The sequence below is a fragment of the Trichechus manatus genome, unplaced genomic scaffold (genome assembly GCF_000243295.1).
Source record: "Trichechus manatus latirostris isolate Lorelei unplaced genomic scaffold, TriManLat1.0 scaffold00147, whole genome shotgun sequence".
In the NCBI taxonomy this organism is placed as follows: Eukaryota; Metazoa; Chordata; class Mammalia; order Sirenia; family Trichechidae; genus Trichechus; species Trichechus manatus.
The window spans coordinates 411059-437095 of NW_004444083.1; the positions used below are offsets into that span (position 1 = coordinate 411059).

General features: G+C 37.6%; 1 protein-coding gene across 22 annotated transcripts in view; it reads left to right on the forward strand.

Moving 5' to 3' along the window:
• The window catches only part of TRIP12 (thyroid hormone receptor interactor 12), a 142420-nt gene that overhangs the window by 88641 nt on the left and 27742 nt on the right, over positions 1 to 26037 (forward strand). For 5 of the 22 annotated variants that reach the window (XM_023740077.1, XM_023740079.1, XM_023740082.1 and 2 more), the window contains 18 exons: positions 1361 to 1509; positions 4462 to 4497; positions 4584 to 4679; positions 5568 to 5660; positions 5854 to 6015; positions 7585 to 7653; positions 7744 to 7909; positions 10638 to 10755; positions 10883 to 11039; positions 13138 to 13291; positions 14545 to 14773; positions 15084 to 15202; positions 17880 to 18087; positions 21086 to 21186; positions 21430 to 21604; positions 22955 to 23096; positions 24029 to 24220; positions 25461 to 25612. In XM_023740077.1, coding sequence (XP_023595845.1) covers positions 1361 to 1509; positions 4462 to 4497; positions 4584 to 4679; positions 5568 to 5660; positions 5854 to 6015; positions 7585 to 7653; positions 7744 to 7909; positions 10638 to 10755; positions 10883 to 11039; positions 13138 to 13291; positions 14545 to 14773; positions 15084 to 15202; positions 17880 to 18087; positions 21086 to 21186; positions 21430 to 21604; positions 22955 to 23096; positions 24029 to 24220; positions 25461 to 25612 — 2518 coding nt within the window. Of the gene's footprint in view, positions 1 to 1360; positions 1510 to 4461; positions 4498 to 4583; positions 4680 to 5567; positions 5661 to 5853; positions 6016 to 7584; positions 7910 to 10628; positions 10756 to 10882; positions 11043 to 13137; positions 13292 to 14544; positions 14774 to 15083; positions 15203 to 17879; positions 18088 to 21085; positions 21187 to 21429; positions 21605 to 22954; positions 23097 to 24028; positions 24221 to 25460; positions 25613 to 26037 lie in introns of all 22 variants that reach the window. The other 17 variants (XM_023740066.1, XM_023740071.1, XM_023740074.1 and 14 more) reach the window with 9 other exon arrangements.

The window sequence follows — 26037 nt, forward strand, 5'->3', positions numbered from 1 at the left end:
TTTTTTTTTTTTTTTTTTTTTTAAATTGTTTGACTCTAATGGCCTAGTTGTTGTTGTTTTTTTGTTTTTTTTTTAAGTTTTAATTTGCTTGGGGTTCACTGAGCCTTTTAATCTGTGAATTGATTCTTTTTTTTTTTAATCAGTTTTAGAAACATCTTGCCGTTATCTCTTCAGATCTTGTTTCTTTCCATTCTTTCCCTTCTGGGAGTATCAAGATCATCCATGGATTTTCATTTAGTTTTCAGACTTTGGACTGCACGTTCAGACTTTGGACTACATTCAGGATGTCTGTCTGGCCCCATTCTGTTTCTGGTTTTGTTTCAGATTTTTTTCTCTTTGCTCAGTTTGGAAACTTTCTATTGGCCAGTTTTCAGATCCACTACGGCTTTCTGCTGCTTCTAGCTTTTGTTAATTCCATCAATGAGTTCTTAATATCCGATGTTGTGTTATTCGGTTCTAGACAGTTTCTTTTTTAATCGATTTCAGTTCCCTTTTGAAATTCTTTACATTCTTATCCATTTTGTCTCTCTCTTTATATTTCCTGGGTATTAAGCATAGTTGTTATAAAATAACTTGTGTGTAAGAAGAGAAAGGGTTTCAAGGTAACATCAGCTATAAATGTATTAAGGACTAATTGAATTAAGTGTGGTTCAAGAAAGGTGTGCATGAAAAATGGAGACATGTGTAGGCTTTACTTTCGACTGTCATCTGTAGCTTAATAACAACTTTTTTCCTGTGGTGGTTGACTCTTAAATGTTTTTCAATTCTTCGAGCAATGGAATTGAGCCTTAGAAGGAGAAGCAGCACTCCAGGAGCCAGGGTCTGCACAGGAAATCAGAGGTGTAGAGCTAGATCATTCTGCTGTTCTTACAAAATGCTTTACTTGTACCACTTTTCAGTTAGATGCATTGTTCTGTTTGTCTTTATTTCCTTGCCATTTCACTGCAGTTGTTCTGATACAGGGATGTAGAGAAGTACCTAGAATTGCCTTTGAGGTCTGGGTTACTGTTTAATAGGTTTTTATTGCAGAAAACGTTTTCTCACTCTTTTTCTTCATGGCAGGTAAAAGCAGTTCGTATTAGTTTTGTGAATATTACTTTTTCTTTCTGCTGTTAAAACCCAATCAACTTTTCTCATTTAAAAAGGCAAAAATATATATAAGTAACTCCAAATTCACTTGAGGAAGCATAGATCGAGTTTAATTCTGCCTTGAATGTCAGCAGTGTGTCTTGACCTTAGTATTGACCTAGCCTTTAATTAAGATCAAAGATAAGTAGCCATTTCCAGCCTAGAGTAACACCTTCTGCTGAGTCATAATTTTCTTAAATGTTTAAAAATAATCATTTGTTTTCCTCTGAAGGTTCTAAGGCCCAGCAGCTTCTGCAAGGACTGCAAGCCACGGATGAAAGTCAGCAACTTCAGGCAGTTATTGAAATGTGTCAGTTATTGGTCATGGGGAATGAGGAGACACTGGGAGGGTTTCCTGTCAAGAGTGTTGTTCCAGCTTTGGTAAGCATGGAGTTCCCCCTCGCTTTACCTCAGTCATTCTCCAGTGGTGCCGTTTTCACTGAATGCATGACTATTGTCATTATGAATTTTAAAACACTATGAGATAGGAGAGAATGGCTTGATGTTTTCATTTCATGCTTACGTTATGAGTGATTGCTAATGATGAAATTAGTAAATTTTCTTAAACATTTCTTCAGGAGTAGCCACCTCAGCTTTGACACTTAAATGACTGGCTCTTTATTTTAGTTGTTAGACCCCTAAGTAATACCCTGACTCTTAACTATGCAAAAATTTACGTGCTTTCTCTCTTAACCTGGTGATACATGGGGCAGTAGTAAGAAGCTCACTTGCTTTTGTCTTTGTGGGCCAGAACGTTTTCATGTTTGATAATTGTGTACAAGGCAGAGCAATCAAGCCAGATGCTATGTGGATCCTTCCAGCTTAAAAGGTTTTATGTTGTGGCCCACCCCCTAAAAAAAACAGTACAAAACAATAAAAACAACCCTTTTAATGGCTTGTCAACACAGTTTTGAGTTGATATTTGGAAATAATTATTAATATTTAATTGCTTAATAAATTTTTGAAAATAATGGGAAGAGAAATTGCCATTACCAAATGTAGACACTTTTAGCTTCATATGACATTTAACTAGTGGCTTGGTAATTTTCTTAGTCCAAAATTAAAGAAATTGGCAATAATTTAAGATTAAGTTTTAACTTTGAGTCAAATATTAACCAAAGTCTAAAACAAACATGATTACATTCATAGCACATTTTATCTTGGAAGTTAAAAATAAATGTCACGTAAGTTCTTTTGTACATATCCAATACAGTTGACAAAAAAGAAATTACGGTGGTACATCAAATTATCTCATTTGAGCATATTATCAAATTAGGATACGTATTGGGGAGAGAGCTGAGAGAAAACCTGTCAGACACAAGATGACATAGTCTTTAGTCTTTGTTCTGCTATTCCTACTTGTTGGATGACTTGGCTCTGGCAGCTGGTGGCAAAGGATAGACCAGTTTCTTCACCTTCTGCCACTTAGACCTGCAGGTAACGGAAGCCAGCTCTCCAGTTTTGTCAGTTCCATTCTAGTAAAGTTTTGCGTGTTGCTTTCTGAATGTTTCATGCAAGTGGTTTAAACGCCTTTGTGCTTTTGGATTGTGCCTGTGTTAATACTCATTCTCAAATTACTGATCTATTCAGTAGCTGGCTTCTGTGATTGGCATTAAACTTTCTTGTTAAAGTTGGTCATTAAAAATAAGTAACAACAAAGAACTAGACTTACCTTATATAGTCTATTCTTTAAAAGGCAGTTTTTATTAGTTAAATAAAGAAGTCATTAAATCTAGGCAAAAATGTTAACATGTAATTCGATTTACTTAATTTGCTGGTTGTTGATTCGATTTAAGTACTCAATAGACCTTCACAAGTCAACTCATGCTGTTAATAATGGCTGCTGTTAGTGAGCTGTCCAGATTTATCCTTTATCACAATTATTGTCAGTATGTATCTGTCCATCACCACAAACTTGAATGATCAAAAATAGTTATTTTTGGTAAAGGGCATCTGTTTACAGCACTCCTTCCCCAGTGTGGCCTTAGAAGGGTCATTCCACTTTAAAAATTGGGGAACTTAATACTTTTTCTATTAATATGACAACCCTTTTCAATTTAGAATAGGTGTTTTAAATGGCTGATTGTAGATTATTGGGACATAGAGTGCTATTGGACCCTGAAAGTGGTTGTGTGGGTATATTTATGTGTGTGTTGTCTTTAAACAAAATAATATTCTGAGGACGCCACCCAGTGTAATGTATAGCTGCTTAGGTGAGAAGCTATGTGTTGTGTTAGAATAGCCGATGTGTGTTGTTATAGTTATGCATTTAATTGAAGGATACTTTACAGCTAAATTCAGTGTATTTACATTATCTATTGAACTAGAAGACATCGAATGACTCTCTGAATAGGAAATTTCGTTGGTAATTCTTGGCTACGTCAGGAGGATAGAAAACTTAGAGTCTTTGCATTCCTTTGTTTAAAAAATATGACTGAAATCTGCTTAACATCTTTTCCATACACACACACACAAAAATAAAATCATAGGTTTAGATTCACTAATGCATATGTAGAATAATTATATTACTATGGCTTTTAATTAGCTCATAATCTATGATATGATGAATCTTGTGTTTAAATGCTCTACTGCATGCTGGTGGTACACAGTATATTTTACAGCTGGTTTAAATGGTGCTTTTCTCAACTTTTAGAGAGGCTTTTTCACAAGCATTTAAGCTTTGATCCTGAATCGGTGCTGACGTTTGTTAATGCAACAAATATTAGGACATTGCTGGTCCTCTGAATTTATGTAGCAAGTGCTTACTGACACCTAATAAGTCCTTGGTGATGTGGTATGTATGAGCTTCTGAGGGAGGGGATTAAAAACCAAACACCTATTGCCATGGGGTCGATTCTGACTCATGGTGACTTTATAGGACAGGGTAGAGCTGCCCCATAGGGTTTCCAAGGCTGTAATCTTTACAGAAGCTGACTGCCACATCTTTCTCCCGTGGAGCAGCTGGTGGGTTCAAACTGCTGACCTTTCAGTTAGCAGCCGAGTACTTAGCCACTAAACCACCAGGGTCCCGGGTTAGAGCTGTGAAAAGAGTTGGTTGTAAACAACAGGAAGACTTTTTTTTTTTTTGACCTGGTTCATGAGGTGATGGTTATCTGGTTAAGTTCCTGAGTCAGAGCTACAGTGTGTAAGTAATGCTATCCTAAATATAATCAATTCTTGTGTACCCATGCTAGTTTTATCTTATTATTTTTATATGGTAGAAGTTGTGAATGATTCTTTCCATTTCATTTGAAGTGGAAGACCAAGTAATACTTCTAGGATTTTTCTCTAAGAATATAGCTTCTAATATTTTGTTATAATCTTTTTGAACAGATAACATTACTGCAGATGGAGCATAATTTTGATATTGTAAGTATATACGGTATTATTTAAAGCACTCCAAATTTAAATCTTGAGTTTTTTATTCAGCAGAAAAATGTATTCTTGTTTTCTAGATGAACCATGCTTGTCGAGCCTTAACTTACATGATGGAAGCACTTCCTAGATCGTCTGCAGTCGTAGTGGATGCTATTCCTGTCTTTTTAGAAAAGGTACTCCTACCTTTGCCTAACTTGTTCAGAAGCAGGCATAGGGAAATCAAGATTAGAACTCTTGCATTCTAAATTCTGGAGTAGAATAGCACATTATAAGGCCACCTTGAAAGATATTTTTTAGCATCCATTCTCTAAGTAACGTATATTTTTTTAGCCATGATTCCAGAAACAAACTCATGTTCAGCAGACCAATAGCTTAACGTTAAAGATAAGTAATATCTTTATAAATATAAATAATCATTTATAAAATCAACCCGTTTTATAATTCTTAATAATAGCAATTACCACATTAATATAACATCTTTCAGAGAAGAACTTAAAGCACTTGATTACAAATAATCTCTGTATTTCTAGAAAACATCCTAATGTGGTTGATAGCTGTCCATACCCTCATTTACAGCTGAGCAGGCTGAGACAGACAGGGTGCCTTGCTTAAGGTCTTGAAGTGAGTCAGCGGAGAAGGAAGTTTTTTCTTTTGGTCTGTTATGCTTAAGGGCCTTTTTCTCTTTTAATGCCAAATAAAATTTGTATTAGCTGATAAACTTGGAATTTGGTATAAGGTTTAAAACCTGATTTAAAAAATTCTTTGATATAAAACAACCTATCTTTTAAATATGAAGATTTAAAGTTATGTAGTTCGATTTCACTTATTCTCCATATAAGCCTATTTTTCTTATCTTAAGACAGTGTAAAGTAGTTGGGAGGAAACTATATTGGCTGTCCATTATGTCTTAAATTCATAAATTACTGGTCTCCTGTAGTGGGTTTCATATTAGAGGCAGTATAGATGGATGGAAATTGGAAGAAAACTCCATTCATTCATGTAGAAGATAAGCTACTAGAAGAGAACTGGAATGATAATCGTAACTGCTTGTATGTTCCCAGCTGCAGGTTATTCAGTGTATTGATGTGGCAGAGCAGGCCTTGACTGCCTTGGAGATGTTGTCACGTAGACACAGTAAAGCCATTCTACAGGCGGTAAGTGTTGTTGCCAAAGGACCGTTATTGTTAGGGTTGGTTTTTAGATCCACTTCTGGACTAACCACTAGATTGCATTCTCTGTAAAGTATACACAGGGTTTCCAAAGTAAAGTGTTAGACTTTCTCATAGTTAATGTTTTTTTTATTGCTGATAAGGGATTTCCTCACTTCAACGGTTTTCTGTGTTTTAGGGTGGTTTGGCAGACTGCTTGCTGTATCTAGAGTTCTTCAGCATAAATGCCCAAAGAAATGCACTAGCCATTGCAGCCAACTGCTGCCAGAGCATCACGCCAGACGAATTTCACTTTGTGGCAGATTCCCTCCCATTGCTTACCCAAAGGTTAACCCATCAGGTAAAACATTAACCAATTTTGTGTGTCATCAGACACTTTTATTATTTTTTTAAAATGACAATTTCAATTAGTGTGCTAAATCTTCCAGTTTGATACGTAAATTGTTCTCGTCCATGTGGCTTTCCTTGTTATCCAGTCATGTACCATATTTAGGTTATTTTATAAAATTTTGGTGTATTTACCCAAATGAACAGTAATTCATATGTTTGCTATCTTCAACTATTTTGTCTTTAAGGGATGAATTTGTTATTTCATTAGACATTAAGTGTTTATTATGTGATATGATCAGAATTTCATTTTGGAAAGATGCTCCTTTGAAAGACATTGGGATAGGCAGAGAGGAGTAGGAAGGTATGAATTCAGACCAGATGTGAGACGAGACTGTGTTCCAAAAAGAAGTGTTGAGGAAAATGTAGACTGCGGCTTCATGGGGTTGTGAAGAACCCAAGAGGTAGACTCATTAGGCCTAGTGATGTAGTATGAGAAGCAGAGTATATGGAGTCTAGGGTGGAGGACAGAATGTGAGCTAAACTTCAAGGTTATAGAGAAACTGACCTCTCTTTTTAGACATAAGTTAATGTTTTGAAGTGATGTTACTTGAGAGATTTCCAGAAATTTGGCTTTAAAATCATGCCTATGACCTTTACAAAGCTGTGTTTAAACCTTCATGGCAGAGTTTAGTACATAAGAGTTCATACGATAGAGAAAAATAATAAATTATCATTGAATCACCCTGAAGTATTTCACCTCTAAGAAGATCAAGACACTGTAGTGCCATTTATTTTTTCTTTAATTTGCTTGTCTATTTTTTAATTAGTTGGCTGAGATAACCTTTCCTTTCCTAGAAGTATGTTCTCTAGTTAACTCTGATATCAGTACCACATGATACCCATAACTGGATATCATGTAGTATCAGTAGTAGTTAGCCACTATTATTTTAGCACTCTTTATAGACTTTAGTGGCAGTGAGGGTGCCGGGCTTTTATAATGCCCCAATTCTCCTTTTTTGCAGAAACAAATCTAGTTTTTATATAACCACAAGGTCTATCAAAATACTAGTCAAGCCATTAAAATATTCTTTTTGTTCTTATTTATGAGGGTTGTTTGAAATGTTTTCTCAGTGAGGCTACTTAATGGTATCTCTAAATTGTTTTCATAATGAATATCACAAGTCTACATCTAGCATCGAAGAAGAGTTGTTGTTAGGTACCGTTGAGTTGATATTCAACTGATAACGACACCATGTGTAGGATGTTTATTTTTATTTCTTACAATTTTTGTTTAGGTACTAAGATTATATAAGCACAAAAACTGTTTCTCCTTTCTGTTATTTGCTTTTATCTATTGGGGCCTTCATGGAGGAGAGAGGTTATCCTGTCTTTCCGTGGATTCTCTTTACTTTGAAATCTTGGTATTATCAACTGTATGTTGCTTAGGCTCCTTTGCATTTTCAAAGCTCACATCTACTAATTAAGCCAGCCTTGAAGAGTTTGGGATTAGGAAGATTAGTAGTGAGTATGACATTGAACATGTTTTATATTAATAAACTTTTTCCTTTCTAAAAAATAGGACAAAAAATCAGTAGAAAGCACTTGCCTTTGTTTTGCACGTCTAGTGGACAACTTCCAACATGAGGAGGTGAGCATTTCCTCTTTGTTGATATTTCATGAAGTTGTTAAATTGCTGAATCACAATGTAACAATTTCTGTTTTTCTTATTTTCTTGAAGAATTTGCTCCAGCAGGTTGCCTCCAAAGATCTGCTTACAAATGTTCAACAACTATTGGTAGTGACTCCACCAATTTTAAGTTCTGGGATGTTTATAATGGTGGTTCGCATGTTTTCTCTGATGTGTTCCAACTGTCCAACTCTAGCCGTTCAACTTATGAAGCAAAGTAAGTGCTATTTGATTATCTTACCTCAAGCAGGAAAAGCAGCTTGCTTTATCTCCATTACCACGTACAGTCAGCATAAGTGAAGCAAGTAGAAGCAGTTATTAACATCGTTGTTAGGTGTCGTCGAGTCGGTTTTGACTCATAGTGACTTCATGTGACAGAGTGGAACTGTCACATAGAGTTTCCTAGGCTGTAATCTTTATGGGAGCAGATAACCAGGTCTTTCTCCCACGGAGCTGCTGGTGGGTTCGCACTGCCAACCTTTTGGGTAGCAGCCAAGTATTTAACCGTTGTACCACTGGGGGTGCTGGATAATAAAGAAGAAAAATGTTGACTTGTAATAAATTTGTGTTGGGATAATAAATTAATGCTTATAACATACAAATTTAAAAGCATATAATATGTTAAAACATTACCTTTCATGGTTCTAGGACTAAAGATTGAAGGCCATTACTTTCAGTGCAGTGTTAATTACATAATGATGCTTCATTAGAAGAATTCTGAGTTTCTCTGTCACCAGTAACCACTTCATATGTAGTTCCTTCTGCGCATGTTAGCATTTCTAGCCATTTATCATATCTAGAATCCCTTTTTCCCTCAAAAAGATGAGAACTTACTTCCACAGCGGAACGTCTCTGATCTTGGCTAATTCTGTATATTTAAACTTTTCCCAGCCTGACCCAGTGTGCAGAAAATAAAATTTTATTGCACTGCTGTTGCAGTTTATACCATTCCTCTCTTAAACCTTAGGCTTCACAAGTTAGTGTCGCAGAATGGGGCTTCAGAAAACATCTGTATGTTATGATTATTTCTGGTAGAGTACTGATCACTTTTGTACTGAGCACCTATAATTATGGGTAATTTCATACCCACAGTTCTAATCTCTGAGGATATTACCTTGTGAGTCAATGATACCCACGTAGAAAATAGCCTTTGTTCCCACGGCCTCAGAGGTAATATTAAGCAGTATTATAGTACTTTTGTTTTTGGGAAACTAAATTTTATTTTCTTGCATTTCTTCTGAATTAGTGTATTGGCACAGAATGTTGTAGAAGAACAGCATTGTGGTGGCTTGTTGAAAAGGTTCCTCTTAAACCATTTAGTCTTTCCCCAACTTGATATTCCAGAGAACGCTATTCTGCATGAGCCGTGGTTGAAGTACTCCTTGCCCAAATAAGTTTGGGAAAGGCTTAACTCCTTCTTGCATAGTGACAATGGACTTTGTTTACTAAAATCCCTAGGAGCCCTGGTGGCGTAGTGGTTAAGCCTTTGCCTTAGGCTGCTAACTGAAAGGTTGGCGGTTCGAACCCACCAGCCTCTCTGTGGGAGGAAGATGTGATAGTCTGCTTGCTTAAAGATTTACAGCCTTGGAAGCCCTATGGGTCAGGGCAGTTCTACTCTGTCCTGTACTGTCGCTGTGAGTTGGAATTGACTCAACAGCAATGGGGATGTGTGTGAGGAGCCCTTTGAACTTTGCTTAGGCCAACATTTCCTGGAGTTTGAATATAGAATATCTCTTTAGCCTGTGGGACAGCATGTCCTTAAATACTAGTTTGGGAAATTGCTGCCTTACTTTTGTTTAACATTTTGGGTATTTTTCTTTTAATATGGTGAATGTTTTCACCTCTTTTGAATACTGAGTGTGCCACATGTTGATCATGTGAAGGCAGCTACGTGTGTAATACTTCTTTCTACAACAGTATCACCAAAGAAACATGCACCTTTTCTGTTTCTCTCCATTTCATTGCCATCCTCTGGTCTCTAAAACAGAGTTAAAGAATCCTAACGATGTATCATTGCCATGTATTCACACTTCATAGGGAACTTGTCAACATTGTTCATTTTCAAGACATTAGAATTTTTTTAAATCTCTATTTGTGACATTTCTGAGAAGCAGAGATTTAAGTGTCTACAACTCTGCTCAAATCCATGGTGAATAATTGTCTTGGTAACAGAACTTATTATGGATGAGACATTCCAAGCAAATGTGTAAGTATATGTATATTTGCACATGTATAATATTACAGAAGCACACACGCACCACCACCAACAAAGACCCAGCTCTGTCTCTAGGTTTCCGCTGTGGAATAAGCCTGTGGAGACCCCAGACTGTCCTCCACTCCCAGCGACAGCACGTCAGAGTGGTTTTCATGCAAATTCGTCCATAAACCGGCGTCTTCTGGGAATGGAAACTAACGCTAGAGACTATTTTAACGGTCTTTATATTAAGTTCGCATGTTAAATGTCATGTAAGGTAATGAGCTTCCTAATAATCACCATATCGTTAAGATTCATATGCTTTTAACGGCTACATTTTATCCTATTGGCCACACGTTATCAATATATTTGAATTTTAAGATATATGATGTATTTGAGTTGATTAAAGAATATGTTGCATGCGATTTTGTACAAAGCACTGTGCTCCTCAAGGAAAGCAGTAAAAGATTCCTGAAGTCTCTAGGGGGAGACTGAAGGATTTCTGATCAGGAGCCCAGTTAGAAGGTTTGAACTGAAGACTACAGTCCTTAGAAAGAAATTGTTAAACTCTTCATAAAATTTGTTTTAAGTTTTTATTAAAACTCATTTGAATTTTTATTTTAATTTCTGTATTATGTTTAATAATAGAAAATAATCCTGATCGTTTTTCCCCTACGGAATGGTTGCCTTTTAAATTAGGAACTATACCTCGTTTAATGGGTTTTTGTGGTGGTTGTTGTTGGTTTTACAGACATTGCAGAAACACTTCACTTCCTCCTGTGTGGTGCCTCCAATGGAAGTTGTCAGGAACAGATTGATCTTGTTCCCCGGAGTCCTCAAGAACTGTATGAACTGACATCTCTGATTTGGTAAAGATTGGGCTCATAATAACAATAATAATAACTTTGTGGTTCATGTGAGATGTATTTTAGAGACTTTATTACTCACAGTTCAGGAAGTTAAACTTACTAAAATAATGGCACTTTTTTTTTCCAGCGAACTTATGCCATGTTTGCCAAAGGAAGGCATTTTTGCAGTTGATACCATGCTGAAGAAGGGAAATGCACAGAACACAGATGGTGCGATATGGCAGTGGCGCGATGACCGGGGCCTCTGGCATCCCTATAACAGGATTGATAGCCGGATAATTGAGGTAGTAGTTTCATCGTACCATTCAAATGAGTGTATTATGGTGGAGAGTGGGCGAAGGGATGGAGTTGGGGGGGTGGGTATGTGTACCTAAATGTGCTCAATTTTGAATTAACTCAAGATTTTTCTCATTTTGTCTCCTGAGAACAAGGTCCTCATTTCTGTTCAGGTCAGAAAACATGATGTTGTAGTCCTGCTTCTGCTGCTAACTACCAGATTGACTTGGAGCAAGTAATTTAAGTTCTTTGTTCCACAGTTTCCTCATTCTGAAAGGAAACACTGGTGCAGTTAGACACTATGTTGCTAAAAATTACCCTTTCTATCTCCCATCCAAAAGAAATGTGCCACATGTAAAAATTCACATATGAATAGCTTCTTTTCAATATTTTTTAAGAGAAAAACATGGAAACAACTTAAATGTAAATGATTAAGTAAACTGTGGTATAGACATAGGCTCGTATTTAACCCTGACATTAATGAAATGAATTTTAGTGACATAAATGGGATAGGAGAAATACAAAACTTTGTGAACCTTCGGGAATTTAGCCAGCTTAAGAGAAAGGAACAATAATACAAAGGAGAAAAATACACCAAAATATTAATAGTGATTTTTCCTTGACTGTCTTAGATGTGTGATTTTTATTCTTATTCCCATACTTTCGTTTTTAAGTTTACACTGAAGTATTTTTTTTTTTAAATTCTGATTAGCAAAATATTTGCCCTCGTTTAGGAAGTGTTGGTTATTGTATTATTTGAGATGCAATGCATCATTTATGTATATTTTCAGTACATCACATGCCTGTGAATCTTATATTCTCTGATTTCAGCATTTGGTATTTGAATATGTTTAGAAGATCACATTTGTTGTGTAGACATTCTTCTTTGTTTTTTACCAGTTAGTTTCTAAAAATGAATTTTTGAAAAACTCTTAAATCATTGATTGATCTTATAAAACCAAAATTCTTATGGAAAAAATCTAAATTCAGTTACTTTTTTGAGGAAATTAACTTTGGTCTTTTGTGCGTTGTTAGCCCTAACACGTAAGCAGGCCTAATACAGGGTCCGTATGAGTCGGAACCGACTCTTCGGCACCTAACAACAGCAACAATATGGAAGTGGTTAAGTGTTCAGCTGCTAACTGAAAGGTCAACGGTTTGAACCTTCCCAGCAGCTCTGCGGGAGGAAAACCTGGCTATCTGCCTTGGAAATCTTATGGGACATTGCTGCTGTGTCCTGTAGGATCACTATGAGTTGGGATCAGCTCGATGGCAGTGGTTTGGATTTTGTTTTTAATTGTAAATATAGAAGTGGCAGTATATATGCAGGCCTGTGCTAAGGGTCATGGTCTCTAATTCTAAGCGTTCTTCTTTTTAGTGTTTTCTCAATAATTGCATTTTCACCATTAGTTTACTTTCTTGTATTTCCTGAGTCCTGTCTTCTACATAGCCTAGGAATTCCATAGTTTGGACTTTGAATGGAAATGAATATTCTGTCACTTTTATAGGTTATCTAAAATCAAGCAGTGTTAATCAAATTGCCTTGAGTTAGATATGTACTGTGTAGTGCATGCACCATCTGGGGATTACTGCCCGAGTTCCCAGTTGTATCCTTTTCAATCTTAGAGCATCATTTAAATGCAAAATTCTTCGTCTACCTAAGGCCAAAATACTTTTATAGGGTCATTCATTTAAAGGAGAACTTTGGTGAGTTGCTAAAAACCTATCCTGTAATAACTTTTCTAGTCTAAGAAAAGAATACTAAGATGTATGGATAACAATTTTTTCTTTCCATCAGTAATGCCTTAAAAACTTTCTGAGTACAGATGGCGTCTTCTTGGTGTGAGTGATGCTGCTTGACTGGATCTTCCATGAGGATTTTACCTATATTTTTGTCTCACAGGCCCTGATAGGGCTAATGTATATCTGTGTCTAATTAAAATGATCTGTTGAATGAGTTTTGTCATATCCACACTACTAAATATTCCATATTCTGTTATGTCACCATCAATGTGGAGGTTAGCGTTTGTGGAGGGTCCCCGCTGTATCTTAAGTTAATTAGTTTCTCCATGTTTATATTCAAGGTTTCTCTCTCTTTGCTCTCAGGCAGCCCATCAGGTCGGTGAGGATGAGATAAGCTTGTCCACTCTGGGACGAGTTTATACTATTGATTTTAATTCTATGCAGCAAATCAATGAGGACACGGGAACAGCACGTGCCATTCAGAGAAAACCTAACCCCTTAGCCAATACTAACACTAGTAAGTACCTTTTGAGTCCGAAAGAGCTCTGTATTGTCGCATGAGTATTATTTGCTGTAGTAAATAGTAATTGGTTCACTGAGTAACCTTTTATACTTAAGATAGGGGCATGTTGGTTAGTAGTTTTCAGATCATGTGTTTTAATTGATGAATAAGCCAATATTACTTAACTGATATCTTCTCCATGATTTTTTTTTTTTTACTTAACCGATATGCTCTGTCCTGTGACTCCAATCAGAATTGCCCCTGCAGTTTTTTAATCTGATCCTGTTATTTCTAACCTACCCATTAGATTGATTCTTCCCAACCTTTTATTTTACACTTTCCCGCCCAAATTCTCATAACTAGTGAAAAATGGATTACATTGATTTTATTTTTTTCCTTCAGATTTCTGACATCTATCCCTCCCCTCGGGGATTTAGTCCATTGCTTTTGCAACTCTAGTCCAGAACAGGCATCAGCAAAATAGTAGATATTTTAGACTTTTGGGCCGTGTGGTCACCGTGCTCAGCATTGCTGTTGTAGCCTGAAAGCAACCATAGACAATAGGTAAACAAATGTGCATGGTGGTGCTCCATTAAAATCTCATTTCTAAAAACAGGTAATGGGCTGGATTTGGCCCTTAGGCCTCAATTTACTGTCACTTGGCTTAGCACTCTGGTGGCGAAGTGGTTAAAGAGCTCGACTGCTAACCAAGAAATCAGCAGTTGGAATCTACCAGCCACTCCTTGGAAACCCTGTGGGGCAGTTCTCCTCTGTCCCATGGGGTCACAATGGGTTTAGTTTGGTTTTGGTTTAGAGCTTACTTTTTATCAGTTACGTTTTCTCTGTCCCTTATTCCTTCTAAGCAAAGTGGCAGAATCAGCCTGTACTTTACATAGCTTCTAGCCCACTAATCACTGTGCATTTCTTGAACTCTCCTTATTCCTTACCCCAGTGGTTTAGTGGTCAGTACTGACATCCATTTCCCCCACACTTAGAGGTATTTGTAAAATAGGTGCAGTGTCGTGACACTTTGTTAACGTCAGCAGGGCAGAGCGGTCAATGGTTTTATGGCTGACCAAATTTTGATTTACTGCCTTTAGCATTTTTGTAAACCCTCATCGATCACATACGATAAGTTCATTTGTATTTTAACCGAAAAAATTTATAGCGTTTAAGAAAATTACATTGGCTTGAATGCTTTATGTAGTTTATTTTCTTGAGATTCTGAAGTCGGTCGTTCTGTCAGGAGTCTTCATTTTCTATTACAGGTGGATATTCAGAGTTAAAGAAGGATGATGCTCGAGCACAGCTTATGAAAGAGGATCCGGAACTGGCTAAGTCTTTTATTAAGACCTTATTTGGTGTTCTTTATGAAGTGTATAGTTCCTCAGCAGGACCTGCGGTCAGACATAAGTGCCTTAGAGCAATTCTTAGGATAATTTATTTTGCGGATGCTGAACTTCTGAAGGATGTCCTGAAAAATCATGCTGTTTCAAGGTGTGTTCATGAAAATTGTCATAATATTTTAGAAATTCAAGCCTCTGCAAGTAATTTCAGAAACTTCTAAAGTTATAGAAAAACACATACAAAACAGTTCGTTTGGAGTATATTGAGGCTTTTTTGTCTATTTATAGTCAAACACAGCTTTAATAAACAATAAAATGAATATAAAAGAGCATTTAAGAAAAATCTTTGTTTTGATGGAGTGGGTTCACAAAATATTTTGCTCTCAAAGTTAAAGTAGTATGGCCAGAAACAGTTAACAAATTCAGACAAAGTGTTCTATACAAATGCTTTCTTTTTTTAGTCACATTGCTTCCATGCTATCAAGCCAAGACCTGAAGATTGTAGTTGGAGCACTTCAGATGGCAGAAATCTTAATGCAGAAGTTACCTGATATTTTTAGTGTTTACTTCAGAAGAGAAGGTAATATCGTTCATGATCATACATTAATGGTCAGGGTTTTAGTCTAAATAGTACTTCAATAGATGTGTGAGTAGTTTTATCTGTGGAACAAAAAGTAAACTTATCTTTTATGTAAGACAAGACATTTACATGCTTATAGCTCCCGTGCTTATAGAGAGAGTGTCTTTTAATCTGTTAATACAGGTTGTGAAATTCAGTATCAGTTGATAAATACTTAGTAAGTTCCAGTGATTTGAGTTCTTATGGGCCAGAGAAGAATCATTAACTTTTTTATACCTAATACGTGATGCCATGAAGATGCCTTGAAAAAATCAGACGTAGCTTTCTATCCAAATGATCATATCGGTAGATAGACCATTTCTAATGATAAAGTGATTATTGTGTACTTCATCGTGTAGATAATAGAATTTCTAACCTGAGGCGTTTGAACTGGAAATCAACCAAAGAGACCTGGTGCTTCTCCATTCCCTTCTCGAAGACCTCAAAGATGAAGCTGTATAGCTCATTCAGGGGCTCTATCCTTTTAAAGCCTGTTTTAAGATATTTACCTGATTGGTAACACATTCTTTCTCTTCAACAGAAGTCTTTTCTTGGCTCTTTGGTCTTTGGGGCTGCTTCGGCCTTCTGAGGATAAAGGAAATAATGTTGTTTCCCCTTCAACTGGTCTTTAGTTTTATCTTCCATCTTATAAACAATCCTAGTTCACTTTTGCATATGATCTACTGTCCATTCTTTTGTTGTTGTTGTTTTAATTTTATGGTGCTGTAGGTGAAAGTTTACAGCGCAAATTAGTTTCTCATAAAATTTATACACAACTTGTTTTGTAACAGTGGTTGCAGTCCCTCCCCATCTCCACTCTGGGTTCCCCATGTCCATTCATCCAGTTTTCTGTCCGTTCCTGCCTTCTCATCTTTGCTTTTGGGCAGGTGTTGCCCATCTGGTCTCGTAGACTTGATTGAACTAAGAAGCGTGTTCCTCATGTGTGTTATTGTTTGTTTTTCAGACCTGTCTGATCTTTGGCTGAAAGGTGGCTTCAGTTTTGAGTTAGCAGGATTTGGATGAGAGGGCATAGCTTTGGGGTACTTTCTATTCTTTTGATAACCTTTTCTTACGATGGATTCCTATCTTCACATCTTAAAAATACAATGAACATGCTAATGTAATTGTATTGAACAAAATAGGAAAAGGCTTTTCACCATTTAAAATCAGTTTTGTTTAAATAACAATGGGTTTTTTTAAAAAACCCAACAGTACATTTTTATATGAGATAGAAAGCAAAATTTTCCATTTTTCGGAGATAAACTACTGATAACAAATCAACTGCACATACAAATAAATGTTTTCTGTGCTTATATAAACATTTGGTGTGTGTTCTTATCTTTATTCTCAGATTATCTTATATTTTGCATTCTATATTTTGTTTTTGGTGTTCTGTTCTTTTTGTTTGCTTTTAAATGTTCCACCTTTCTGGTTTGGAAGTATATCAGAATCCATCTTTTTTCTCAAGGTAAATTTTTTTTCTTCACTTTCACTTGATTAACTATGCCGTCAAATTGGATTTCCCATGCCCAACTATTTCTATAGCACACACATTATGAAGCTTATGGAGCAGTCTTGATTGGTTCTGCTGCTTTGCATCTGTCCAGGTCCTGCTGTTTTTTCAGGTTCAGCTTAAATGCCTCTTCCTGCAGATCTTTCCTTCCTTCTGGAGTAGGTTACGTCCTCCCACCGTATGCTCTGCCTGCACTGCATTTTCTCTCTGACAGCGAATCACTTTTGTAATTTCTTCTAAAAGATATCTTTCCCTCTAGTCTGTAAGTGCCGTGAGTGCATTTGCCTTGTTCATGGCTGTATCCTTAGTCCCAAGCACACAGTCTGGCGGATAATTATATCAGAGTTTGAATTCATTCTGACATCTTTTTAGCAGTTCGTTCTTTTTTTTTTTTGAAGAATCTGATAAAAGTCCTGGACTATTCCCCAGGGGGAAAAAATGTGCGGGCATGATGAAAGTTCACTCACATACAGTCCCCCGCTCAGATTTGCATATAGTTTACATAGACAGACACACCCCTTCGACCTGGGCAGTTTGATAGTTCTTAGATACACTTCCTCCTTTACAAACCCTCCCCCCACCATCCCTGGATCCCAGTCCGTGTAAGAACACCTGCCTTACACGTTTCTCCTTAGCTCTCCTTACACACCTCCAACAATGGGAAAATCGCCACTTCTTGGCGAAAGCGTGCATTCCCTTTTTTTTGGAGGCAGCTTTATTGTGATCTTGCCTCATTGTGATGCTTGAAGTTCACCAGTAATCCCAGTTCTTTGCCACCCACTCACTCCCAAAATGTTATCAAGCCAGAGCTTTACTATATTTCTGTAATTCATATATTGTTCTTATATGGGCATTTTGAATTTCAGGTAGGACTTCACTTGTAATCTTATTAAACATATTTCTGGTTTTGAAGATTAGAAGACATTCTATATAAATATCTTAATTTTGAATTTTCTTACTGTTTTTCTGGTTGGAGGCAAGTCAGGAATCTGGCTTCTAGATGTTTTTGTCCGTTTGCCTGCTATTTTTCCGTCATTCTGTATGTGTCAGTGTTGGCGTTCAGGCATTTGCTGTGTGGGTGGCGGGCGTGGTGAAAACTGGCTCTTTTCGTCTGTTACTGTGAAGGTGTGATGCATCAAGTGAAACACCTAGCCGAGTCCGAGTCTCTGTTGACGAGCCCACCAAAGGCTTGTACAAACGGCTCCGGGACCCTGGGGTCCACAACGTCAGTCAGCAGCGGAACAGCCACGGCTGCCACTAATGCGGCAGCTGACTTGGGGTCCCCCAGCTTGCAGCACAGCCGAGACGATTCTTTAGATCTGAGCCCTCAAGGGTAAGTTGGAGTTTTGCTTTAATTTTGTGCTTTTTGCCTTTATCTCTGCCTTGATACTTGAGACTGGTGGTAAAATATTAGAGAGTACATTTTATATTTTTCAATCTATATTTTATTGGATGTTTAATGGGAATGAGAAGAAAACCTAACCTTCGCTGAAAACCTACTATGTTAGCCTACTTGCAGCAACCGCAGGAGATGCATGGTATTCCCATCTGACAAACAAGGGAACTAAGGCTCAGAGACAGTAAATGACTTGCACGGTATCACACACTCACCTAACAATTGTAGGGTTTAAGCTTCAGTTTCTGATTCCAGAATCCTGCAGTTCTTTACTGTATTGCCATATACGGGTCAGCTTCAAGATTCTCGGATTTTGACATAGTGAGAAGTAATAAAACTAGAACTTTTAGAGTGTGAAGAAAAATAAAAATGTAGCAATTTCCCATTTCTGCTTAATGGGCAAATGGGAGCAAATGCATTGCCCTTAATAAAGGAAAATGGGAGATGTCTCTTCTCTCCTTTCACCTCACTCTCAGCTTTTTTTTTTTTTTTAATTGTTATAATTAAATGAAGTTTACATTTCAAGTTAGTCTCCCATACAAAATTTTTTTACATACATTGTTAAGAGACCCTAATTGCTCACCCCATTCTGCGACAGCACACTCCTCCTTTCTGCCCCTGGTTCCCCATGACCGATCAACGAGCTCCTAACCCTCTCTGCCTTCCCATCTCACCTCTGGACAGAAGCTGCCCCTTTGGTCTCTTGTATCTACTTGACTAAGAGGCACACTCTTCAGCTTTTAATCCCTTGGTACTGTGCTACTGGAATGTAACCAGATCTTCATATTGGTTTTCAGTTCATTGTGTTAGAAGCAAACCTCACTTAGTGTTTTTATTTCTTTGACATTAGAAACTTAATATTGCTATATGTACGGTACATGATGAACCAAGCTCACTTCTGAAATTCAGAATGTACTCAGTGGGATACTCTTTTTTTTCTTCCTTCTAAGCTGAAAAGTAGATGTTGGCAAAACATAGTAATATCCAATAAGTAGGCTCCGGCATTTTCATTCTCACAAACTGCAGGGTAGCATTGTCCTGTAGAGCAGCCTGCTGGGGATCCTGATGTATCAACTGAATCTTCCCAGGTCTCAGCTGCTTTGGGGGCCACCTGGTGGCAGTGGTTCACTCTGGCTTGAATAGGAATTTTGGCAGTTGTGCGACTTGTGACTGGCTGGGACTTCTGGCACAGTGGCTGTTACTTCAGGAAGCTGCTGGGTTTGTGTCATTAGCCCAGTGCAAGGAGACTGGGCCTGGAGAATAGCAGGGACTCTGGGACCCACTCTCCCCTTTCCCAATTCTGAAGTTGGACTTGTCTGCCCTTTCCCTCCCAGCCTTGCCTGCCCCTCAGCTTCCTCTCCAGCCCCACTCCCACCCTCACCCCAGGCCACTGCAGTACCCTTAAGTTGTTGCAGGGTTTTGCTCTAGAGTGTAGAGTCACTCTAACCCTCATGAGAGCAGGGACTGGATTTGATGGTTAACCTGTCTCTGAGCGTGGTACACAACGTAAGCCTGAGAGATCGTAGTGCTTAGAGAATTCCAGTGTGTGGGGCACCTCAGACAAATGTAGTGCTGTTGAGCCACTTTAAATTAAGGAACTAGAGTTGATGGTAGATTCTAACACTTGATAACCCCAAAGGAAGAGGAAAGAACCTTTTCTCCTTAAAATATTTTTAGTTTTAAGTAGTTTCATATACCTTATAATATGGTTGCCAATGAAAACTTCACGTTAATGCTATTTGTAAAGGGAAAATTGTTTAGTCAGATTTAAGTTCATCCTTTGAAGTTTCATTTGCCCTGATTGTCAAACATAGCTGTACATATGGCTTTCCATACAAATGTCAGATGTTGGAGATAGGATGTTTTTCAAAATTTTTGCAAATTTCGGCAACAGACCAACTGCACCAAAAAATTTTTCCTCTTTTCTATCTTATGTAGCTTTGTCATTCTAAGAATCTATTGAGACTTCAAACTTTATTTCTAATGTTTTCCTAAGAATAGTGAAAATAGCATACAAAGGTGAAGTATGTTATTTCATATATGGTTATTATTCAAAGTATGTTATTCCCACTGTCACTCACTAGATTTATTTATAGGTAATTTTTGGTTTAAAAACAAAGCCCCTGTAATGCTCATAGTGCCTGCCAGCACCATATCATGCAGTTACTGTGGTAATAATTACTTCGAACCGGTTTGTTCTGGTTCGAACTCCTGCTGAGAATTTGCATTTCTAACAAGTTCCCAGGTGATGCTAATGCTGCTGGTTAGGGATCACTTCTGAGAAGCACTAGTAAGAGCAGTGGTTCTCAAAATTTATTATACATAAGAATCACCTGGGGATCTTGTTAAACTATAAATTTTGATTCAGTATCTCTGGGGTGAAAATGCAAATTCTCAACAGGGTTTCAAACCGGAATGAACTGGTTTGAAGCCCTGGGTGTAATTATTATTATAAGCAGTTAAGAACATGTTTTAACAATATTAGCACTGATGCATGTATATTTTACTTGTTGCCCTTTAGGTCAGAGAAGAAGTATGGTATTCAGATTTAGCATATTATCCTTTTTTTGGCTGATGGTTACTCACTTCTTTTTGTATTAATTCTTTATGGTATATATTTATTTACCTTTCTGTCTTTTATTATAAAGTTTAAAGCATGCAGGATTAATCAGAGATACTCTCTATTTGGTCTTATTCCCAGTAGATCAACACAGTAAAACAGCTCGTTGTTTTCTGACCTACCCTTTTCTGTGTCTCTGTACTTCTAGAACATGACTAGCCCAGAGTTAGCACCAAACAGTCACTAATGAAAAATTCCCTGTTACAGAAGTATTTTCTAACTCATTGTTCCGGCTATTTTAACTTGCTTTTCAGTGAGTAATGATCATAGTGCAGTAATAATTGCTAAACTTACACATTTTTTCACATGTGATAGTCGATTAAGTGATGTCCTGAAGAGAAAACGGCTGCCAAAACGAGGGCCAAGAAGGCCAAAGTATTCACCTCCCAGAGATGACGACAAAGTAGACAATCAAGGTAATTCCTGCGATGAAACCATGGAGTCGGGAGGGGGTTAAAGGGGAAGAAGAGAGCGGTTACAGATGTGGGCTTCGTTACAACCGCTGCTAACAGCTACTGAAATATGCCTGAGTTTCCTGCATACCCAGTGTTCTTAGTTTTTTCAAGTAATTAATCTATTAATGGAAATCTTAAAAATTCAGTTGGTTTTCATCATGTATGCTAAAACAATTTAACTGCCATTTTCTTTTCTTTTTGTAGCTAAAAGCCCCACCACTACTCAGTCACCTAAATCTTCTTTCCTGGCAAGCTTGAATCCAAAAACTTGGGGAAGGTTAAGCGCACAGTCCAACAGCAACAACATTGAACCAGCACGCACTGCAGGCGTTAGTGGTCTTGCCAGGGCTGCCTCAAAGGACACCATTTCCAATAATAGGTGAAGTGGGGGAATTCGATATTCTCTTATCGCCAGATCAGAAAAAGTAACATTACTTCAGTTAGCACCTTCATTGTATGGAGATGAGACATGAATTTAGAACTTTAATTTCTGCTCAGCAGTGGAAGAGCTCAAAGATAAGATGGATTCTTAGTTCTTGAACCCTTTTGTTGTTGGGTGCTGTCAAGTCGATTTTGACTTGTAACGACTCCACGTGACAGAATAGAACTGTCCCATAGGGGTTTCAAGGCTGTAATTTCATGGAAGCAGATCACCAGGTCTTTCTCTCACAGAGCCACTGGGTGGGTTCGAACCGCCATCCTTTTCATTAGCAGCTGAACACTTAACCGTTGCGCCACCAGGGCTCCTTGTGGCTTTTTCCTCTTAAATTCCTGTCTCAGATTTAAAATTCTTTGGACTGTCTCTAGCTATAGGTCATATAGTTCAAAACCAAACAAATTATAATTCCTCTGGTACCTACCTGTTCTGAGTTTTGTTCTCGACAAAGGAAAGCTGCCGTATTTTCTGTTCACACATTTTTATGATAAGCTCCTCTACCCATTGCAATGGAACTTAGGGTTTTGGAGTAGAACTGTTTTTTAGACTTGGAACTCTGTGACTAAACTGCCTCACACTCATATACAGTTTTTAAAAGAGTATTTCCTTTAAAATCCTTGAGAGTTGTTGTATATTTTTGCTTTTTTTGCTCTAGACGTAGCATACCAACAAGAATTATTCCCTGTGCAAATAAGTAATTGAAAACAATCAACAGATGTCTTTGGGAAAATAGACAGAATTTTGGGGTTGGATTGGTTGGTTGGTGTTTTTCTGAATTGCATTTAATAAAAACAGGCAAATGTGTTTCTGCAGCCACTGGGATTTGTAATTTAGACAGCCGGTCCTCATTTATCTTAGCTTGTCAATGTTAAGTTCCTGTTTCTGGTCAATAGAGCTTTATTTCCACTCTTTTGAGAACAGTAAGGGACAGCATAGGTATGTCTGTACTTTAGAAAACATCCATGTAAAGTGACTTCCAGGTGAATGCTTAGGAAACTTATACTGTGGGGTCCCAAGAAGTTAGAACGTTTTGTTTCCTATTGGTGTAATGAGCTGCGATGTATCTTAAGTACCTGAGCATTTCTCAGGGCACATCTTAGCCCCTATTTTCAAAGTGAAACTTAGTTTGGTTGATATGGAATCTGAATGCATGTAATCTGTATAGCCTATGTAGATCTGTATCGGCCCCAAAGCGTTTTAGATATAGCACATATTTGCCTTGCATCAGAAGGTATAGTTGAGATCCTTTCTCTGTACACTGAGACTTCATTATCTCCTTTTTCCTTCTTGCAGAGAAAAAATTAAAGGCTGGATTAAGGAGCAGGCACATAAATTTGTAGAGCGTTATTTCAGTTCTGAGAATATGGATGGGAGCAATCCTGCGCTGAACGTCCTGCAGAGACTTTGTGCTGCAACTGAACAACTCAACCTCCAGGTACCGTGTCTGGCGCGGCCTGCTGTTCCTTTTCAGTTCTTCTGTCTTCTCTTTATAACAGAGATGTCAAGGTTTCCTCTTCTGTCATCTCTTCAGTCTCAAGATTCCTTTCCCTGAGGACGCTAAAGCTGTCCATGGATTTGACTCTCATAGATCGACTGTTTTTCCCAAACATGTACTGTTAGCGTGGGCATTTCTTGAATTCGTCCCTTGACTGTCATGGTTCATAATAGTATTAAATGTGCTAGAAATCTCATCTTCAACTTTCTCCTTCACATCCCAATTCCTGGCAAATGAAGAGACTCCAGAAATGGCCCTGTAGCATATCTCCTCTTTTCTAAGTCCTTTTCAGCTATAGTTGTGACAGTTGATAGCACTGTCTTTCAGCCCTCTCCGCCTGGGGCCTGATGGTAGTCAGGAGGGTAGAGGGTAGACGCTTAATGATAGCCTTTTAAATTTCATCTGCTAGTTAGTTTGTTTACGTTTTTGATGTACTTTAAATAATATTTTAAATAATTTTGAGAGTGCTTGTTTTCAAAGAAAATTGCCTATTTCATCTCGATTTTCAGTTTATTAGTTTAAAGCCACACCTTGTATTCTTGTTTTACCTTTTCATTCTGATCTTATAGCTCCTTTCTTATTTTCACATTATATTCTCACCCTGTCTTTTTTTTTTTAAGAAACCTCTGTTGGTTGAATGTGAATATTTTTCTTTATTATGTTAGTATGAATACTATTTTCCCCCTTGAAATATCTAATGCTGTTTGTATGTAAGACTGTATTTTCCAAGGATCTACTAAGAATACACCACTCTCCATCCTCGTTTTGAAAAGGCCTCAGGAGAGTTTTCAGTTCCTTGTGGGGAAACATGAATTGTGCATTTTGTAAGTGCTGTTTAAATCAGTATACAAATACTGTTCCAACTCTTTCAGGTGGATGGTGGAGCTGAGTGCCTTGTAGAAATCCGTAGCATAGTCTCAGAGTCAGATGTCTCATCATTTGAAATCCAACATAGTGGATTTGTGAAGCAGCTGTTGCTTTATTTGACATCTAAAAGTGAAAAGGATGCTGTGAGCAGAGAGATCAGATTAAAGAGATTCCTTCATGTATTTTTTGCTTCTCCAGTAAGTTGTGTGATCATGCTTCTTCGTCTTATTATAAGAATCACTGTTCACTAATGTGTATATTCTCATCCCACTGATAATTTCCAGTAGCTGTTGGTCAGGATTTGAGGGAATGTTTCCAGCTTGCATATACACAGTTGGATTCCTTGCATTATCATAAAGTAACACAGCAAAACGGTGACTTAATGAAGCCCATCCCACAGTATTTATGGTTGAATTATCTGAGTCTTTTTTTCTCCCACAAGACATGCCATTAATAGTAGTCCCTCACCTGTTGAATGAATTTTATTCTGAATGTTTGTTTTTAAACATGTTGCACTTTGCAATATATTTTTAGGGGAGGTAAAGTAGACATAGCATAGCTATAGATATAAGATAGAGTAGACATAAGTATTTCTGTTTTGTTCATAAAACACAAGGACAGAAACAACAGAATGGCTCCCCTTCCCTCACCCACAGTGGGTAAGAACAAGAGGGTAGCTACTCTTGGCTACCAGTGACTTAGCAACGTTCTGCTTGTTTACAGATGCTTAAGAGAAGGTATCCCAAAGGAGGTTTCTCTCTGGATTATCTCTGTAATAGGGCGAAGGGTAACTCTCCTGTGTAGTAGCAAAACTACTTCCCTAAGACCTCCAGTGTTGTAGGCATTTCAGAACTGCTTGTACTCTTTTAAGTTATGGAGTCACACAAAGCAGAGTTAGTTATTGAAGATTCACTGGATTAGTGACAGCCTTGGGTATAGTTTTATACCACACTTAAGATTATGTGCAGGTCTGTAATCTCTTATCCGAAACTCTTAGGGCTGGATGTGTTTCAAGACTTCTGAAATACACTATATATCCTATATATTACCAAATATCCTCAGTATATTCTGAGCAGCACTCCACGTCATACGTATTAAATACTTCTGCAGCAGAACATGTGAGCATTCTTACTAAAACCAGATAATGAAGACTGTAAAGAGCTTCATGTCTGAGTCAAGCTTTGCCATCAGATGAGCTGTGTTTTCAGAACTTAAGGATTTTGAAATTGTAAACAGGGGTTGTAGACCTGTACAAAAAGTGTCTTTATTAAAATAATTTATTCGCAAACATTGTTCCAACCAAAGCCGTCATATGAGATTAAAGAAGATAGACGAATGATTCCCTTTTGTAAAGCCACACCTATTAAATTTTCTTGTTGAGAAGTGTTTCGTTTTTGACAGGCTCCGTGTAACTTCTTGGTTTATTTATAACTTTAGCTTCCTGGAGAAGAGCCCATTGGAAGAGTAGAGCCGATGGGGAATGCACCTTTGTTGGCATTGGTTCACAAGATGAACAACTGCCTCAGCCAGATGGAACAGTTTCCAGTCAAAGTTCATGATTTCCCCAGTGGAAATGGGACAGGAGGCAGGTAAGGATCATGGCCTGGGTATTCCCTTGCCTCTGGAATCTGGTGCTTAATATTTTTGAGATAAAGTGGCAAGAAATCTAGGAAAGTCTTGGCCTGAAGAACAGTCAGTTGTTGGGACTGAAGAAATTGAGTACTCTGAAGAGTGAACCAAATACAGTCTTAAACATGTTGTTTTAAAAATATACAACCCCGTGACTGCATTAGCAATTTGTAATAGGCGTAGTTTTTCTCCAATTCATATTCTTTATTATATAAAGCTTCTTCAGGAATTCTATGGGAGGGAGGGTGAGGGTTATTTACTAACTAGGTAGTAGATAAGAATTATCTTAGGCAAAAGGAAGGACAGCACACCCTACAGGGGAAGTCAGCACAACTGGACTAAACCAAAGCTAAGAAGTTTCCTGAATACAATCAAACACTTTGAG